General features: G+C 53.9%; 6 protein-coding genes across 6 annotated transcripts; 4 read left to right on the top strand and 2 right to left on the bottom strand.

The window, feature by feature from the left end:
• Positions 1-2,642: 2,642 nt before the first annotated feature.
• LRP88_02573 (ICE2-domain-containing protein) lies at positions 2,643-3,989 on the top strand (the record flags this gene model as incomplete). The annotated part of the gene is made up of 2 exons (XM_083239217.1): positions 2,643-3,161; positions 3,213-3,989. 2 exons carry the CDS (start codon positions 2,643-2,645, stop codon positions 3,987-3,989), a joined length of 1,296 nt encoding a protein of 431 aa, XP_083104347.1.
• A 942-nt stretch (positions 3,990-4,931) lies between these two features.
• LRP88_02572 (Alpha/Beta hydrolase protein) lies at positions 4,932-5,978 on the top strand (the record flags this gene model as incomplete). Its single annotated transcript, XM_083239216.1, has 2 exons — positions 4,932-5,469; positions 5,521-5,978. 2 exons carry the CDS (start codon positions 4,932-4,934, stop codon positions 5,976-5,978), a joined length of 996 nt encoding a protein of 331 aa, XP_083104346.1.
• Positions 5,979-6,031: 53 nt separating this feature from the next.
• Positions 6,032-6,844, bottom strand: LRP88_02571 (uncharacterized protein; the record flags this gene model as incomplete). The annotated part of the gene is made up of 2 exons (XM_083239215.1): positions 6,032-6,602; positions 6,651-6,844. The coding sequence occupies 2 exons, from the start codon at positions 6,842-6,844 to the stop codon at positions 6,032-6,034; spliced, it is 765 nt and encodes a 254-aa protein (XP_083104345.1).
• A 383-nt stretch (positions 6,845-7,227) lies between these two features.
• Positions 7,228-9,291, bottom strand: LRP88_02570 (uncharacterized protein; the record flags this gene model as incomplete). Its single annotated transcript, XM_083239214.1, has 1 exon — positions 7,228-9,291. The coding sequence occupies one exon, from the start codon at positions 9,289-9,291 to the stop codon at positions 7,228-7,230; it is 2,064 nt and encodes a 687-aa protein (XP_083104344.1).
• A 736-nt stretch (positions 9,292-10,027) lies between these two features.
• Positions 10,028-11,742, top strand: LRP88_02569 (uncharacterized protein; the record flags this gene model as incomplete). The annotated part of the gene is made up of 3 exons (XM_083239213.1): positions 10,028-10,038; positions 10,278-10,746; positions 10,804-11,742. 3 exons carry the CDS (start codon positions 10,028-10,030, stop codon positions 11,740-11,742), a joined length of 1,419 nt encoding a protein of 472 aa, XP_083104343.1.
• A 2,402-nt stretch (positions 11,743-14,144) lies between these two features.
• LRP88_02568 (serine/threonine-protein kinase) lies at positions 14,145-18,959 on the top strand (the record flags this gene model as incomplete). The annotated part of the gene is made up of 9 exons (XM_083239212.1): positions 14,145-14,282; positions 14,398-14,532; positions 14,689-14,723; positions 14,799-15,240; positions 15,288-15,615; positions 15,731-16,212; positions 16,269-16,763; positions 16,811-16,942; positions 17,001-18,959. The coding sequence occupies 9 exons, from the start codon at positions 14,145-14,147 to the stop codon at positions 18,957-18,959; spliced, it is 4,146 nt and encodes a 1,381-aa protein (XP_083104342.1).
• Positions 18,960-19,528: the final 569 nt, after the last annotated feature.

Below are 19,528 nucleotides of genomic sequence, written 5' to 3'. Positions count from 1 at the left end.
GGGCTAGGCGATCTCTCGGCGATCGAGCAACCAGCCAATTGGCGTCATTGTATCATGCAACATGCGACTTCACGTCAAATGGACCCAGCAAATCTCACAACTTGACCATATCGTATCGCAAAAATATTACTATAAAATTTCAATTACAATATATTCTATGGCTTATATTTTATATGTGCAATTTTTCAACTTTAGAAAATCAAAAATTCATGTCTGAATGACAAAAGAGTTCGGAGCCCCGTGTCGATGGGCTCCTACATCTCTTGTCGTCGGGTCGGGTTGTCGTCGGGGGTTGTCGTCGTTTTTCGGTAATCGTCGCGGGAATCGAACTCGGAATTGGCGTGTGCCCAGGCGTTTAGGGCGGGGGTTAGGGAGGAGCAGTTTGACCTGACCTTGATACCATTGTACCAAGGCGCCCCTGCTCCTCCCTGGTGATCTGGTCCGGGGAAGTAATAGATAACGGTATGCTGGATCAATCCCCTCCTGGTGAAGGGTTGGTGGTGCGCCATGGCCGTGGCGGATGCGGCGAGTGAGGCGACGGTATGAGGCGCTGGTGAAGGCCCGCCAGCTGCATCCCAGCTGTCAACCGCCAACAGCCACAGCGCCAGCATGAAGTACTTCGCTTCTGCCAAATCCTCTCCCCGCGATGATCCGTGGTGTTTCCACGCCCAGCGCCAACGCAATACACCAACACTATTGGTAATTGATGCCATCACCACCATCACACAGCACCATCGACACCACCAACAAGCATCGCCATGACAATTGAAGCAACAAATACAACATGAGAGCGAAAGTGCAACAGGCGGCTTGCTGTAGGTGATGTGAATGCACTGGCATTACATTCTCCCCAGGCCAGGATTGATACCATCACCTCGCATCACCACCTCAGATATCAACATCAATCAGCGTCACCACCACCACCATTACCAAGAGCGCTCGCCCAGCAAGGAAGTTTACAAGCAATCATGAACATCCGCGACAACGTGTATGCACTTGCGACACATAAATCTCCTCCATCGAAATGCTCGGCACTTGCGAACGACCATAATCCCTCAAACTATTATGTCTCGGTTCGGGATATTCCAGTTGTCGTGATCGCATCCGTTCGTTTCGATTCGTTTCGTAGAGGAGAAGAGTGGTTCGCTAGGGTTACTCGTGGCAGAAACATTGTGCAGAATTACAAAAGCATGAACGATACTGGTTGGGAAGGACGGATGGGAGAGTGATGTGATTAGAGCACGGAAACATGGAAAACACGAATCGGGAGTCTTGACAGCTATGCCAACGGTGTTTTCAAGGAGCATGAGTTTAGCAGATGGTGATGGTAACGGTTGGTCGATTTCGATGCGGTGGAGGGACGTGATGATGAAGGAGTGAAGTTGGTGAGGCTCTAGAGATGGGCGTGGAGCCAAATCTCTTGGCCAAAGTGGGTTCAGGGCTAACGCTGAGTCACGGGGTTTCTGTGATGGGTACAGGCATAACCTCGTTAAAGAGAAATAAACCCTCACCCATCCCAATCTTGAGCAAACTAAACCAAATTAGGTTCGCAGGCTGAAGGGTTCTTGGTGAGGAGGAGTTCATCATGTCCTTGGATTTGGGTCAAGAACTTGCATGCATGATGCGAGAGGTTGTGCATTCACTGAAGTCAGTTGAAGCTCCCTACCATGTTCCTTACCTAGGTAGGCAGGTCGCAGCTGCGAGTGAGCTGGAGAGAAGCGCTGGAGGGCAAGGAAAAAGCTGTCGTCACTCAATATCTGGTCTCTGCTCTCACAGCCAGTCGTCCATCCTTGATTGCTTGTTGCGCCGAGAGCCTATCATGCGGTGTGACGCTATCAAGTCATCGCAGCAGTCGCTCTTTGGTCTGTCTATCAGTCAAACTTGAATACAAGCCCAGTAGCTCAGAACTTGCTCCCGGTGTCTGCCAACTCCCTTGATCCGAATGTTTCATCTCCAAGTTCAGCATGTTTGATTTCAAGGCACATGCACAGATAATCCTGTTGAATGACACGTGCCAAAGTCACAAAGCGCCCAAGCTCCCCCACCAAAAGCCAGAGCCAGGATCAGCCGAGACGGGAAGGGAGCCACTGGAAAAACGTCAGGCCGCCTGAGCTCCCTCCTGCCCTTCCAGGTGACGATTGCGATAGCGATAAGCAAAAATTGGCGGCTACCTGATTTAGCCACCTTGCATCGCCTGGTGCGCAAGTCACGTACAAACATCGAGCAACAGCCACCAAAAGAGAGCTCCTTTTTTCTGCTGCCTTGATTCGACAGCAAAGTTGAGAAAACGCGGCCCGCTTCTTATCCCGACAACCCTCCATCGAGTCCAACCAACTTGACCGCGTTCGCTTGCCAACTTGACCCTGTGCTTGCTTCCCTCGCTTGCTATCATTCACCGACCAGAGACGATATCGAACGAGCTTTCACGAACGAGACGAGCCATCACACGCACAACTCCGATGAGCACGCCCTTCCCTTGAAGCAGCACCACCGCCCACAACCGACTCTTGGTTATCACGACACACAATCACTGTCGCTGGCGCACTCGAATGCGCCCACTTCTCCTTGTCCTCGTCTGAACGCGCCACCTCGATCCCTCCCGCTCCCCTGGCGCGGCCTCCGCCCGCCATCTCGTCGCTCCGATGTGGTGGCTATTTAGGGCATTCTTTAGCTCCATCTTCCTGCTCAGTATCGTCCTCTCCATCCCCGTCGCCTTCGATGTAGGCGGTCGTGATAGCGGGCTGGCCTACAGCCTGGCCCTGTTCCTCTTCTATTTTGTATATTCGACCCTGGAGCTTCTGACGCCCGAAAAGTCCCGCTCTCGGTTCGTCCTGTCAGGCTTTTTGCGACTCTCGCAGTGGATCATCATCCCTTCGCTGCTGATCTGGTCGCTTGGTCAGTTTGCCGTGGATGCGGGCAACACAAACTGGGTGGAACGGACCCTAGGCGGTCTCCTCAACTCCAAGAGCACGAGCTGGAGGGAGTGGACATTTGGCAAGGATGGGCTGGTTGAAACTGTTATGCTGGGAGGTTGGGACAATGTGCTTCGATATTGCGGTCCTGTGTTCCAGCTACTGGAGGGTTTCTGTACCCTGTTGGTCATCCAGGCCGCAGGCCAGCTCACCAGGTGGCTTGTAAATCGAGGAAGAAGCGATACTTGGGTGGTACGTTTGAAACAGCGTCAGTTGAGATTCATGCTAACATTTCCGCAGATCGTCCTCCTCGTCCTTTCCAGCTCCATCATGGCTAGTGCCTCCTACTTCCTCTGGAGGGTTGCACAGTTCCCTCAAATCAGCAATGTCGACGCTACTCTGATCGGTATTGCAATGACCACGGCCGTCTTCCTCTGTGCTTTTGGTATTGGCAGTGGCCGAGGCAACCCCATAGAGTCATCGCTACTCTTTGCCTACATCGTCCTCTGCGTGTACCAGATCTTCACCGACTATCTTCCCTCAGAAAACTCCGACCAGGTCGAGGATCAAGACAACTCTCAACCCGACATTCCTCCTCTGCCACCCATCATCATGGCATCTTATTCGACCTTTCTGCACATGCTCGGCTCCCTCCCTACTGCCGTTCACTCATCTCTGGCCCTATTATACGCGGCCTTCCAGACCATCACCCCTTCAGTTATCATCTCTCTAACATACCGCTCATTGGTATTCTATTGCGCAACGCGCATTATCCCTTCGATCCGTGAATCGGGTGCGCGGGCGATGATGCAGGAACCTGACTGGGAAGACTCAGAAGCTGCCAGCCGACTCCTAGGTTTCCTCAGCTGGTTCTCTCCGTCCATCTTGATAGCCATTTACACCAGCTTACTCTTGCAACACTTTTCGACGAGCGAGGGTCCCGATGGGTGGACGCTCAGGGGCGGTGATGTTGGTGGCGGCACCTGGCAGTGGACCAACATTGGCCTGACCATGGTTCTATACGGCGTGGAGCTCTACCTGGGCTCTGATGAGCACGATCACTGGAAGGTGGACTAATGACCACTGGAAGCTGAATCAAGAAAGTGATGTTTCAAAAAACATCTGAGCTGCACCTATTCCGCTAGGTGCCTAACCTGAAGACGGAGGGCAAGGGCCCCCAGCCCGAGGCCGAGGCCGAGAGGGAGCTAGAAGTGAAGGCGTCGACTTTTCGGAACGGGATACATTGATTTCAAGGTAGCATAAGGGACTGGGAAGCCCGGACTGGGACGGGCAGTGGGCAACGGGAAAGGCGCAGTAGCGCACCAGGCGTTGGGGCGGGTTGGGCAGCTATTTTGTTCTTGTTTGTTGTGCAGCATGGCGATACCGATATGATGTTGGCTTTGTTTTTATACTGTCTGCTTGTAGTAGGGCAGCGTGGTTTTAATATTTTAAATATCGACAGATTTGTTGTCAGATGATTCTTGTGGTTGACTTGCGATGTGATGGGTTCGGGATATAATGAGGCTTTATCTCCGACCATTGCTGCCTGCTTTTTCTGAACGATTTGAGATTCATTCTTTGCCCTAGGCAATTTAATAGAAACGTATCTCTTAATAAGTCCCATGGTAGATGTCTTCCTCGTTTCTGAATGCTCTTGTGAGCATGCATGTCGTCACATATCTGTAGGTAGGTGTCGAGTCTTTATTCTCTCCACTAGGATGCAGACACGACCCCTCATCCTCAAGCCAGAGCCAGCAACTCAGCTATCATAACAGACTTGAATATTAAGTGAATAAGTTCATCAACCCTAGAGACCGCAAGCTATATAATACTCTCAGATCTAAATGTCGTCATGTCTGACTGCAACAATAAAACACCGAGTCCCGAGACCGGCGCGGGATACCCTGGACCCACCCGTCGATTCGAGCTTGCGTGAGAAGAAGCCGAGGTGAACTTGACATCTTGACCTTGGCAGATTATCGCCGAGCTTCATCTATCTACTTACGAATTGTTTTCAAAATGACCGATAAATATGCTACGAAGGGCCTCCCGCCACCTCCCGCCGTCTCTAAAAAGACGCTCCCCATGGCGGGCCTCCTCGTCGACGTCTACGGCCTCGATGAGTTGCCTCAGAATAAGCCAGTGACTTGTCTCTGGCTGCTTCATCCTCGCACTCGCACGCGAGCGCGGATGCATGATATTGCTAGCCGGACCATCGCCGCCTGGAACGCCCACGCGGGGGAATCGCCAGAGCGAGGTCTCATCGCCTTGGCGTTTGACATGCCTAACCACGGAACACGGCTTGTCAGCGAGTCGGCGAATCTGGCCTGGGATGGTGGGAATGTGAGCCATGCGATTGATATGATGGGCATGGTTAAGGGTGGTGTTACTGACATGTCTGGGCTGATGGACCTTGTCGCTGGATATCTAGGTCGTGAGGTTGATGGGCATGTCTGTCTTGGATGGAGTCTGGGAGGGCACAGCGCGTGGCAGGCTTGGTTTGGAGAGGAGAGGATCGACGCTGCTGTGGCTGTCGTTGGATGCCCTGACTTTATGAGTGAGTTCCAAACTGGAAAAGAGACAAGGAGAGTGTGCTGATGAGATACAGGTCTTATGAGTGATCGCGCTGCTATAGCCAAGCTCGACTGCGGCGCCAACTTCATCGGGAGCAAATACTTTCCCAAAGACCTCGTCAAGACCTGCCTCCGCCATGACCCAAAAGCCCTACTCTTTGGAACATCGCCCATTCAATCCGATCAGTCCCGTCTAAAGTCGGTCCTCGACGCCCGCGTGAGAGGAAAGAGGCTTCTCCTCTGCTCAGGAGCCGACGACGCGCTGGTCCCCTACGGAAACAGCCGACCCCTGGCAACACTGCTGAAGCAGGCTGTGGGCGAGGGGGGTTGGTACGATGGTGGTTTTGTGTTGGAGGATCGTGTTTATGAGGGCGTGGGACATCGGTTTAGTGCTGCCATGGTGGAGGATACTGTCAAGTTCCTGGTTGATGCGGTGCAAAGGGGGCCAAGGGGGAGGGGGAAGCCAAGAGATGGGGAGAAGAGCGTTCTATAGATGATCTAGATATAAGTAGTAGTGGCATGCTCTAAAGTGGTTTATATAGAGAATCACCATGGCCTTGCCGTATCTTCATCTAGAACTTCATTCCCATCCTGAATCTTGACCACCAAACCACCATGATCAAGATCTCCATCTGGGAAAACGCCTTGGCTCACTCCCCAGGGGTTCCTCTTCGCTCTCTTCCCAGCCAAGCTCTCTCCTCGTCCATGAGGATCACTCCTCCACTCGCCCATTGCCAACCCAACACCCTTTATGGCCTCTTCTTTATCCTTTCCATCAGAAGCTCCTGCAGCGGCAGCGACCATTCCCGGAGGATCTATGCCAATAAAGGAGACGCGGTCCAAGGGGAATCCAATCGCTGTGCAGTGTCCGTCGACGAGTCGTTCCTTTTTGAAGCCGTGGCTCACAATGGTGATCTTTGAAGGCCATGTTTTGAATTTGGAGTAGAAGAGCGTCAAGGAGAAGAGGACGTTGTGGTATGAGTCCAGTGCTCGCTCCTCTACCAAGATCTCGTCGTTAGATGGCTCATCCTGCAAGAGTCCCCAGTAGCCGTGTTCGGCAGCGATATTTGCATAACTCTGAGCCTCGGACATCCTTGTCTCTTTACGCGTAGGGCCCCTGTCTTGTCAGAATACTAGCTTTGATTGTACTACACAGAAAGCTCACCCTGAAAACACCAGCGCAGAGCCGGGCCGGTCAAGGGCGAGGGCCTCCACACCGGCCTTGACGTGCTGGATAAAGGTGGGGGTCTCGCCTCGCTGAAAGTCGGCAATGAGCCACTCCGCCTCGTCGGCGCCGTGGCTTGATCCGCCGAGCCAGATGCCGTGGCAGCAGACGATGATGAGGTGTGTGGGCGCCATGTGGAGGTGTGTGATGAGGGGATTCGCAGGTTTGCGATGTTTGGAGTGAGATGAAGGTCTGATCATGTGATGTAGGCCAGCCCATGCGAGGTTTGACTAACACTACAAAGACCAAGGACCAAGAAGAGATGGCATGTTTCTCTGGCCAAGAACTGGCTCAAGACGCTGGCGTGGAGAAATGGCGATGTTGTCATCAACTATACATGCTGAATGCTCAGCCTAGATAGACTTGCCTATGTCGTGGTAATGTACAATCAGGCCCTGTCAATCTCCATATCCAATCCTGTGCTCCCTGTCGATGCACCCCTAGCTCTATAATAGTACAACCGGCTGCAGGTATTCAAGACATGTACTCGTTCAAGACCATCCATCATTCAAACTGCTCACTGGTTCCTCCGGGCCGAAGCCAGCTTCGCGGCAAACGGGTCAACGTTCTTTGCCTCCTTCGGCGCAGACGCCCTCTTCCTCCTCTTAGATGTTCCTCTCTGCTCAGCCAATGCCGCCGCCTCATCCACCTTTTGCTCATTCCATGTCACGGACGATTTGCGCACCGCGATAGGCCTGCCCCCCGGTGACGAGAGGAACGGGGACCCGGCAGAGGCCTTGGGCTTCTTTGACCGCCCAAAGATCTTGCGATAGCCCATGTACTTCTTGTGAGCCATCGCCGTATGCCCCCTGATATTGAACATGGCCGCCTCATACTCCTTCCTGTGCATCGAGGCTTGGTTCTTGAGGTCCTCGAGCCGAGCGGCAAGGTTTCCCACCGTCTCGACGACCTCCTCGGCACTCCCACCACTGGCACTAGTAGTCGGTCGTTTTAGATCGTTCTGGATAGCGACGATGGTCTTTTTGTATCCCTCCTCCTGCTTCTTGTGGTACGCGGCTTTGCGTTGCTGCTCTGACGTTTCAGCGGACACCTCCGGGGACTGAGGACTGCCACCGTCACGTACATTCAAGAAGACTTTGCTTCGGAGGGGCGACAGGTGAAAGTGTCGCCTCGCTTGTTTGAATTCCCGAGCCTCCTCTTTTGTCAAGTTCCTCTCTTGCGCCAACTTGACATATCGGTATAGCTGCGCTCGCCCAGGCCTCCGTGTGCCGAGCTGCCGTGCCCGACGAACACCTTCAAGACCAAAGAGCTCTCGGATGAGATAAAGACTTCCTGTCACAACTACTGGTCCATCCTGGCCAGCCTTCTCGCAAGCCCATGGCAGAGCGTTCGCAATGGTGGGCTCTCCATCGTACACTTGCTCAGGAGTCTTGACGATGGTCTTGCCGTGGTCGGCGCCGTAGTTGGCGGGTGCAGGCTGGGGATCGTTGGTGCCGGGAGTAAACTCGACAAAAGCCAAGTTATCTTGGGGCTTGACAACCTTTTCGATAATCCGGTGGAATGGCTTGTGCTTGCTCGAAGACATACCCATTACCCAGGTCACTGGTTGATCTGGTTTTCGCATGTGCTTGTCGACATGGCTAACCAGACCCTCGATTCCCAACATGTTGTGAGCTCCGTCGACGAGGATGCTTCTTGATTCAAGACCAGAAGCTGGGGGGTAGATCTGTACCGTCTCCATTCGTCCAGGCAAGAAGGGGTTCGTAGCCATAAGCTTGTTCAAGTCAATTTCTTTTAAAGGGAATAAATGGCGGAAGGCGAGAGCAGCACAGAGGAGGTTCTGAACTTGGTAGCTCTCGAGTTTCCACTTTGAGTTGTCCAGTGTCATGAGAAAGGGCTCAGCCTTCCAGGTGAGGATGATATCTGTCCCTACCTGGCGAGCGTGCTCTCTGAGGGCATGGATGACGGAGGGGGGATTAGTATGATCGACGATACAGGGGACGTTTCTTTGCATGATACCAGCCTTGACCTTGGCAATGTTCTCGATGTTGTTGCCGAGAAACTCTTGGTGGTCAAGGCCGATCTTTGATATGACGGTGACAGCCTTTTCCTTCATGGCATTGGTAGCGTCGGTGGCTCCACCCATGCCAACCTCGACGATGCCGTAGGGGACATGCATCTTGTTGAAGACGCGGAAGGCGGTTGCTGTCTCAAGTTCGAATGGTGATAGGCCCTCGGGGTCCTCGCCGTGTTGAAACTTCCAGTTAGTGGCGATGCGCTCCCACTTGGCCTCGACATGCCTCATCTCCATCTCGTACATCCGCGGATTCACATAGAGACCATTGATGGTGACGCCATTATGTCTCTCTGGGAAAGCGGGTGATGTGAAGCTGCCGTAGCTGAGCCCGGCCAGCTTGAATAGGCCGGCGAGAAAGGCACATATTGAGCCCTTGCCATTGGTACCGGCGACATGAACACCCTTCCACTCTTGAGTGTCTGGTACAACCCGGTTGATTCGGTCAAGACCTAATCGAATGTCCCGGTAGCCCGCTTTCCTCTTGTTGGCCAGGGCTCGATAGATGCGGTTAATGGCGAACTGAATTTCCTGTGCGGAAGACATGGTGAGGGTGAGACGGCATTTCACCGAGCCCGGCGCTGCGGAGACGAAGTGCCTTGGGAGGCTCCGGGGATGCTAATTGATGCAATCCCGGGATGAATTGACAGATTAGGATGCCTGGGAGTTGGATATCGGCATCAGCATCAACGCATGAGAGAGTCTTTCACAGGCCATTATTTTTCGCTTGAGGCGAGGAAGTCTGGAAGCATTGACCCACTCTTGATGCACCAGCCACACTACCCCTCCGCCACAGGTGGCCAAATCCGTTATCGGGCGAACCGACGGCACGAGCCACATCTGATACGATTTGCTAGTCCCCTGCCAACTTGCTTGACACTTCGTCTTGAACCTGCACCAATCACTAACAGCCCTGATCACGCGAGACACGCTTCACTCAACGCGCACGCGCGCGACCACCTCAGACTTCAAGCCTCGCCACCGCCTGATTGGCTACTCCATTTCGTCACTTCTTCTCGAATGAATCTCTACCCCCCGCGCCCCTTTGCTGGACCGTCTCGGACTCCATTCTTTCATCCTCTCCACTGGTTAATTACCCGCCCGCTTCACGCTTCACGCTTCCGGCTCTAGGCAGCGCCGTCATCAACCATCTTTCATCTTTCTTCAGGCCCAACATTTGAACATTTTGGCATTTTGCATTTGTTAAAGTGTTGCTTATTTTTCGGCCTCTTTTTCTTGTCGCTCTCTTTAGCTTATTTCCACTGCTTTCGCTCCTACAGCCATGGGTCTCCCGTAAGCGCAGCCTTGTTTTTTTTTTCTCGGATGCCTCTCGTTGCCATCGCGCCAACGCAGTGATCCCCGGTCGATCCATCTTTCGCTATCGCTTCGCAAGCCGGCGCAACATAGATCGTGCTCCGACCGTGAATCTGCCTTGCCGTTGCATTAAACTACGAGGGCGTTGGTGCATTTCAACTTTGTGTTGCCGAGTCAAGATTGACTTTTGGACATGTACTGATTTATTGGATCTACAGATTGTTTATCGCCCCTGTCGAGTCAGATCTCCCACCCAAAGCTTCAGACAAGAGCAGAGCTACGTCACCAAACCGCTCTGGAATTCGTCGCCATGGACGTGCTGCCGAATATCGTGAGCGCCGCGCTGCATTGCGCCGTCACATCTCCATTCGCGATAGCGAGCGCAGAGAACGAGACTTCATGGCGAGATGGCGACCTAGCCCCTTGAGGGAGAGCCATTTGGTGTCGAGGATTGGTCCTGATGTCGATGCCATGACGGGTCCCAATGTCCCAGACTCGGTGCGATTTCGCGATGGCCCGTCGGGGAGGCCTGAAGATCGCCGAAGAAACACCCTGGAGGAACAACTCACCTCTCTGTTCAGGGATAACTGGCCTGCACCCGGAACGACTAACGAGCAGCCAGACGAGCAGGTCGATCTTGGATGGTGGACATTTGAAACTCTGCCGCGATACAATCGGTCTCGAATTGTCAGTTTCTAGCATTTGCTCTTGCTAGTTGAGCATCATCGCTAACACACTCTTCAGGTTGGTCCGGTTAGCTTTCAGCAGGATGAAGATGGACCTCTACGAGGGCCTCCCCCTCCCGTTCAACAGCCACCTACCACTACTCGCTCATCAAGCGCCGAACAAGAGAGAAGACGCCGACGAGCCGAGTTCCGAAACCGCGCAATGGCTAGGCTTGAAATGACTGAACGTCGACGCAACTCAACCTCGCAGCCAAACCGAGGTGTTGATGGACTTGGTGATCGCGACAGAAGCCTCAGCCCTGAAGTGTGGGACACGCTTTTGACTACTCTCACGCCCGACCCTCAACCGCCCAGCGCGGGCTCATCTTTTGCATCGACTGTTGCATCACAGAGTGCTGGCGCATCGTCAAGCACACCTCTGACTGCTCCGGACCCGCCCCACGACACGTCGGTTGACCAGGCTTGTGAATCGGGCTGCGAAAACTCGGACACAGAATCGCCTGATTACGAGCATCCCGACTTTGCGCTAATCCGTCGTCGCCGAGATGCGTTGCGACGTGTTCGGGTCCGAGTGCCCGATTACAACTTGGATGGACCGGTCGATGGGCCTATCAGCCGGGGTAGTGGGGCAGTCAACTCCGAATCCTCGGTCACTCGGCGGCGACAATCACCGGACGGCCCTTTGCCCAGTGGGGAGGATGCCACAGGAAACGCGGCTGAGCTGGATGGTCCATTGCCTCTTGCTCATCAACGCCCTCGCCATGGTTGGGTAGGACAATTATCCGTGGGAAACTCGGATGACGAGCAAGTTTTGGAGCGATGGGGGGTCACTCGCGAGAGCTCAACAACATCGGGAAACAACACAATTGTTGGAGACGACGACTGGATGGGAATGCAGCGCATTGTTCGAAGTCTGGCACGCCGTGAAGATATACCAGATGAGTGGTGGGCCGAGGCAGGCCTCAGTCGAAACTTGCCAGGAGATGGGCCTGAATGAGCGAGCGGGCACATTTGCTTTGTATTTTATAATGGACCAAAACTGACAGGGTACTCAATGTGTCAGGAAAACAACAGCGAGGAAGCGTCGGAGTGTCGGGGGTTTAGATGTCTGAGTATACTGGGACGGTCAACGGTTAACGGGTGTTGGAGTCAATTCTGTATAATTGCGGGTGCTTTTATTTAGCTGTCGTGCGGAAACTCGCCCACGCTACAATTCAATATCATGAGCCAGACATGTCGATCACGCTGGGTGCTTTGACTGCTAGGCTTATTGTGAGGGGGTTTTGGATATATTTGCGGCGTCATGCATGTGCCTGGACCCTCATCTGTAGACAGGCCCTGGCAGATGCAAAACGATGGTGGCTTGGCGTACCTTGTCTTCGGAACGGCTGCGTGCTGTTGGTCGCGATAACTGCTGGATACAGATGAGAAATACGAGGGTGTAAGGTGCCAAGATGCGAGGGTTCCTCCGGTCCTTGGTACAGTTGACCGTCGAGGGTGCCAGGGCTCTTGAGGGCATCCGCGCGTACATAGTTACCAACCGATTGGTAAGACGCGGCAAGGACGAAACGAGGATGCCCTGCCGCATTGACGAGTATGTGTCCCCTGGTCGTCTACGGAGGGTGCGAGGCATCGTCATGCCAGCGTCACGTCAGGCTGGCCAAGAGTGATTGCGCTTTGATCAGGGGATAGCCTGAACGCGTTGGTTACTGCTTACAACGAGTTTCCCCCCCGCGACTCGAAATCGATCGGCACTGAAATATCCTTGACCAGCTGCGGACAAGGGGGCGCATTCGATATGGTGTGAAGAAAAGAGAGGTAATAAGCGCATTTCTCGAGTTGGCATGGCCGCGGCGATGCACTCCAGATCGGAGGTTCGCAGCCCCCCCAAGTCTGTCGTACATGCCGGGATGAGACGCATTAGTGGCCCGAGGCTAGGGGCGGTAGTCAATGATAGATCGGTATCGTTTGCGTTGCGAGCAGGGAAGTGTCACTGCGGTTTGCCCGAGAGTTGGCGTTGTTGGTCGTTCGCTTACAAGTCATCCTGGCCGTAACTAGTAGTTGAGGCGTCGCAGGAGCTGGCTGAAAGAGAATAAGCCGGGTGTCAAGAATGTACATTGTGCGCATGACGACTAATCCAGGCACACATGAAATCCCTCGGCCACTTTCTTTTTTGATTATCCTTCCATCCTGCCGGCGGTGAGAGGCGCACCAATGTCGTAACCCGTCGTTGCAGTTCCGGGGGATGGCTTACCTTACTCGAGGGCGATGGAGATGTCTTGGAAATTCTGCGACACTTTGATTAGGACCGTCGCCCAATGAGGGTGAGCGGGACATGCTGCCCTTTCGGACGGACAGCCTTACAAGGAGTTGGGCAAGTAAGGTAGGGTGAGAGTTGTGAGTGAATGCATTGCATTACATGACATGGCATGGCATGGCATGAACTTGGGCTGTTTCAACGGAAAGCCATAGCATTGTCGAAGAAAGACACTGGTTTGTAAGGCTTGAGATATGAGCCATCATGATCACGATAGAGATCTGCAGCCTGCCGTTCCCCCAGGTATGGATGGATTGCTTCGTTGTCGGCGTGGTTGCTGCTGTTGGGTGTCACCAGCAGAGAGCCACCTCACCTCACCTCACTGGAGAACCGGGGGGCCATCCACCATGCGCGGGCGATGAGCCAGTGGGGAACAGCCCGCACCGCCCAGTGCCGGGAGACAGCCCTGTAGGTATCGGGACCTGCGGCCTAGTAGCGGGCCATCCCTCTGCAGGGCGCTGAACAGCGCTGGAGTTACAGGCAGCGTCCACGCCCGTCCACTCGGCGGAGGCCAGCAGGCAGGGACCGGGCCCGGCGTAGGTTGGGTTGCGAGAAACAACACCTCAAGCGAGCGCAGGTCCATGATTGGGGATCAATCTTTTGGTCCAGTCGAGCCGAATTTCTGCCCAGTTGTCACTCATTCTTCTCCTCTCTCTTTCAAACTTGACCGCCTGATCCCCTCCTTGCTCCCTGGGCCTCTGTGCGTAGCCCAACCCGTCTCTCGTTTTAGCGCACGAAACGAAACGAACCTCTGCTCTCTCTCTCGTCTCCCCTCCGACAACCCTTGACTCGATCACGTTGACGACCTCGACGCTCCTGCGAACCGCACGACCTCCTCGACGAGACGGCCGAAGCTACTGAGCGGTCCAAAGACGATCTCAATCTCGACTTCGCATGTAGAAACGAACCGTTACCGCTCTTCGCCCTCCCCTGCCTCGATCTTTGCCGGGAATGAGATCTCCGTCTTGACACAGAAACCCGGTTCTCTTCCTCGTCGCCCGCCTCTGCTCGTCCCGAGGAGGCAGATTCTCAACTGGCCATCGCTATAACCGAGCCTCACGCAGTGAGAGCGTGCCCGAGAGATGCTGCCCGAGCGGCAGTTCCACGCCAATGGCCGCGCCGCCGTGGCCAGCCGCGAGCGACCAATGCCTGGCACGCCGTCTCGCAAGGAGAAGCACCGTGAGAGCTCTGCCCTGCAGGATCCGGGGCTCAAGGACTACGTGCGTACACTCTCCAAGCTCCCGCGCCAAACTTTTTTGTAGGAAGAGAGGAGGAGCAAGCGTTTAGGTTCAGGGAGAGTTGTGCCAAAGTGCTAACGTTTTTATCTGCCTGCAGCGCTTAGGTGAATGCCTCGGGAAGGGCGCTTTTGGATCCGTATACAAGGCTTTCAACTGGGGCAACGGCGAGGCGGTTGCTGTCAAGCAGATCAAGCTCGCGGATCTGCCCAAGAGTGAACTGCGCATGATCGAGGTGGGTTTGTTCCTGGATAAGTTGAATAACGGGAGTTTATGAGATTGCCTGGAACCGAGATGCTGACAGAGCGACGATTAGAGTGAAATTAATTTGCTCAAGAATCTTCATGTAAGAAGCTCCCTCTGCAGGCGATATAACCTCTAACCATGACAGCACGACAATATTGTCAAGTATATTGGATACGTCAAGTCCGTTGACGCCCTCAATATTATTCTCGAGTACGAATCCCCATGGATCTTCAAATCGCCTGGCTGACCAACTAGGTACTGCGAAAACGGTTCCCTGCACTCGATCTGCAAGGCTTATGGCAAATTCCCCGAGAATCTCGTTGGTGTCTACATGACCCAAGTCCTACAGGGACTTCAGTATCTCCACGACCAGGGTGTTATCCACAGAGACATCAAGGGCGCCAACATTCTCACCACCAAAGATGGAACAGTCAAACTCGCAGATTTTGGAGTTTCCACCAGCACTCTCGCTGGTGGACAGGACAAGGAGGCGCAAGTTGTCGGCACCCCCTACTGGATGGCCCCTGAGATCATTCAGCTGTCTGGAGCGAGCTCTGCCTCTGATATCTGGAGTGTCGGTTGCACCGTCATCGAGCTTCTCCAAGGCAAACCCCCATATCACAACCTCGCCGCCATGCCTGCGCTATTTGCCATAGTGAACGACGACCACCCTCCTCTACCTGAAGGAATCTCGGCGGTTGGTCCACCCAATTGTCCCTGTCGCCCTTTGCTGACTTGATTCAGGCCGCCCGAGACTTTCTGATGCAGTGTTTTCAGAAAGACCCAAATCTCCGTGTAACAGCCCGCAAATTGCTCCGCCATGCTTGGATCACAGGCTGTCGTCGAACCGAAGCACCCGTATCAAAAGCACCAGCCAATTTCAGCGACGCTGTTGAGGAGGTTAAGCAGTGGAACAAGGCGCTCAAGTCATCCGAGTCATCGCTCCGAGCCTCGACTGGCTCCGAATCGGGCCCCTCGACACGGTTCCTCGGTGGAACGCCCGCCAAGAGTTCTTTGACTCTCCCCAAGCCCCGACCTGGCGCTGAAGCTTTCAGTAAGCCTGAACTTGCTGGTATGTGCAAATCCCTCGGCGATCCGGTCGCCTTAAACCACAACCGGGCATTTGGCGTCCTCGGTCGACCGAATCCGTTCAAGCTCCCTCCAGGGACTGACATTAATCTACGCAGATGACGACAATTGGGATGACGACTTTGCTACAGCCATCTCACCGAGTGCGCTGCAGCTACCCCATCTCAAGCCTCAGGATAATTTTGGCGGCCTCTTGTCCAGCGACCGCCTCAAGGCGTTTGCCTCGGTGAATGATGGAAGAAACGACAGCAGCGCCTACGACGACGACTTTGAGGGAGAACTCATGACGATAAAGGGCCCGAATCACTGGCAGGACAATGATCCTCAGGAGCAGACGATCCGGCCTCTACCGAAGAAGACCACCAAGACCCCAGAGCCCAAATCGCACAGCCGGAACAAGTCGAGCTCGAGCAGGGCCGTAGGCTCAGGCCGGACCAGATCGCCTACGAAATCACACTTTAACAACAAGTTTGAGCTCCCATCGAGACCAGACGTTGTGTATCGCGAGCACAGCGTCGAGGACTTTTCGGATCTATTTGTGGATAATGATAGTGTATTCACCCACAAGGTGAATCAAGCTGTAAGAAGAGTATGTTGTACGTATCATGATGGACTATCCAGGCTCACAATTTTCAGGGCTCACGGCAGAGCGATGCACCACAACTATTCCATCCATCAGACCTCACGACCCTACCGAGATCAATGCAGGATCCAGTTGGGAGCAGCATCAAGAAGAAGCCCAGCTCTCGACCATCCGTGCTTCCCGATCGACCAATGCGACGTACTCGGTCGTCGATAGAGATCCAGAAATTCGCAGAGGACGACGACGAAGATTTTAGCGACATTTTCGGCCCCGAAGACTCGATAGCCGAAAAGGAGGAGAGCGAGAGGGGTTCTGAGGATGGTGGATTGATGCTTATGTCCCGCGTGTCGAGCAACTCCTGGTTAGGAGACGACGAGGATGAAGATGATCCGTTTGCGTCGATGGACCCAGGGTGGGACGAGATGGACTTGGAGGCAAATATTGCCAGGGATCGACACGCCAGGTTAGCAGAGAAGGTTGAGGGGTTGGTGAGATCGCTGAAGACGACAGAGGGCGAGGACGCCCTAGCTGAGTTCTCCGAGGACCTTGTAAGTCTTGACAACCTTTTGATTGAGGATTTACTAACCATGTGCAGCTTGCCTTGCTCTGGGAGAACAGCGAGGTGAAGAACTTGATTATCAGCGCCCACGGATTGCTGCCCATTCTTGAGATCCTAGAGCCATGTACAGTCAAGAGCAGACAGTACATGATATTACAGCTGCTCAAGGTTGTCAATGCAGTAAGTCCATAATCACCCACATCAGGAGACTAGCTAACATCCCAAGATTATCCTGGATGACGTGGAAATTCAAGAAAACCTCTGCTTCGTCGGTGGAATTCCCATCATTACCAAGTTTGCTGCACGGCAGTACTCTGACGAGATCCGTCTCGAGGCAGCTGCTTTTGTTCGTCAGATGTACCAGACGTCTACACTAACACTACAGATGTTTGTATCCGCAGGTGGTCTCAACGTCCTGGTCGAGTTCCTCGATGAAGACTACGATGTTACGAGAGACCTGGTCCTTATTGGAGTCAACGGAATCTGGAACGTTTTTGAACTCCAAGGCCCAACGCCCAAGAACGACTTTTGTAGAATCTTTTCACGAAGCAAGATTCTTTATCCATTGGCACTGGTTCTACACAGGGTCCTCGACGAGGAGGGCGAGGACGAGCTGGGCGAGCTTATCGAGGGACGAATTGTCAACATTTTCTATCTCTTCAGCCAGGCGGAGAACTACGTCAAGGAGGTAGTGGCAGATCGGCAGGTGCTGAAGAGCGTCCTGAAGGATCTACGCCGCATGACGCCCATCCACCAAATCACGATGCTCAAGTTCATCAAGAACCTGTCGATGCTTTCGACAACCATCGAATCACTGCACTCGGCTGATGCTATCGAGTTCCTGATTGATCTTCTCAGCTACAGTATGAAAAAGGGGCAGACCCATTTTCGCGAAATCTCCAACCAGGTCCTCAACACCTTGTTCAACCTCTGCCGTCTGAGCAAGGAACGCCAGGAGGATGCTGCTGTTGGTGGTATTATCCCACTGCTTCTACGTATTATGCAGACCGACCGTCCACCGAAGGAGTTTGCTCTTCCGATCCTCTGCGACATGGCGCATTCGGGATCAAAGGGGCGGAGATATCTATGGCAAAACAAGGGTCTCGACTTTTATGTGTCACTACTTACGGACCAGTACTGGCAGGTCACGGCGCTCGATGCCATCTTGATTTGGCTGCAGGAGGAGACGGCCAACGTGGAGAGCCACCTAGTTGAGGGCAGCTTCACGCGCGCCATTGTCAGCTGCTTTGGCACAAACAGACTCAACGCTTTCGATTCGAACCTTCTGGAACCGTTGCTCAAGTTACTGCGCCTGAGCCCGTCAGTTGCGGCGTCGCTGGCGAAGCCCGAGATGTTTGCGGGTATTGCGCAGCGCCTGGGACACAAGAAGGCTGTTGTGCGGCTGAACCTCCTCAGGCTGGTGAGGACTATTGTGGACGCTTGTGAGCCCGGATTGGGCAGTGGCGATGGAACACGGTCGCTCAACAGCTCACAAGTTCGGTCTCTCATGGCTGCAATTCAGACCCTATCAGAGAAGGACTCAGCTGTCTTGGTGCGGAACCTGGCTTCGGAGCTGGTCAAGTCGAATATCGAGGGCAGTGGAAGACCCCACGAGAACGTGCCGAGTTCTGTACCAAGTTCGACCTCATCACGTCGGGGATCGCGACGTAATACGAGCTACACACCCCCTGGACTGCACTCGTCCATGTCGGTTCCGCAAACGCCAACTCATAGAAGCCGCGCCAGCCTTGCGGGCAATGCCTACATAGAAGTAGCAGCGAGCCCGCGACGCTCAGCGGCGGTGGAACGAGAGGGTATGCTATACCGGCCGCGGAGCAGAGACGGTCCGACGGGGATTCCCCGACGTATCAGCGGCGAATTTGGCGCCGCGGGCAAGAGCCGACTCCCGCGAACATCTCTAGCCGGCGGCAGCGGCTCACGGTCAGCAGTAGGAGCCAGCGGCAATGGCAACAGCTCTGCCATTGGGTCACGAGGTGAGATTCCAATGGTCGTCCGCAGCGAGAGCAGCATGAGCAACAAGGAGAACGTGGGTCGCGCACCAGGCAGCCGCGATGGCCTTGGCAGCCGAGACGGAGGCATGCCACCGCCAGCCGGTCTATCAGGGGCGTCAGGCGCCGTGGGTAAGAGACGGAGCCGAGTGCCAGGGGAGATCAAGTGGCCTTGATGAACAGGGGGGATGAGCATGAGATGAGAGAGAGGCATGAAGATACATGATTTTATACATGAGAAAGACATGATGGAGGGGGTGATGAAGAGGATGTCATGATAGACGCGATAACACAAGGGGGCAGCGATACAGGAGTACAAACGCAAAAGACCAATACGAAGCAATTCTTGCTATTCTAGATGCCTGTTTATTTTGTCTTTTACTGGCTGAAGGGTGAACACATGTCTAACCCAACCACCCCATGTAATCGATCCAGGGCATTAGCTTCTTTCTCATAGGCACTTTGAGGAAATGGAGGAGGTATCTTCCCACCGCCATCGCGGGGCAGGGTGTCCTTACGCATGAATATCGGTGCTCATGGCCATTGTCTCAGCACGTTTGGGAAAGGCATAATAGTAATAATACATATCTCAAAGACTAAGGATCAAGATGCTCTGGTCTTTGTGCGGCGAGTTGAAGAGAACCTTGAGTAACCGACGTTTCTTTTTACAAGGTCTTGAGGCCGGGCTTATCAAAGAACCAGGACCAGAGACTGGACCAAGGCCGAAAGATATCTCGACTTTCCA

Source organism: Fusarium phalaenopsidis (assembly GCF_050370095.1).
Source record: "Fusarium phalaenopsidis strain FUZ10S chromosome Unknown contig_32286, whole genome shotgun sequence".
Classification (NCBI taxonomy): Eukaryota; Fungi; Ascomycota; class Sordariomycetes; order Hypocreales; family Nectriaceae; genus Fusarium; species Fusarium phalaenopsidis.
The sequence above is the reverse complement of the archived record's forward strand: the minus strand, read 5'-3'. Positions and strand labels throughout refer to the sequence as shown.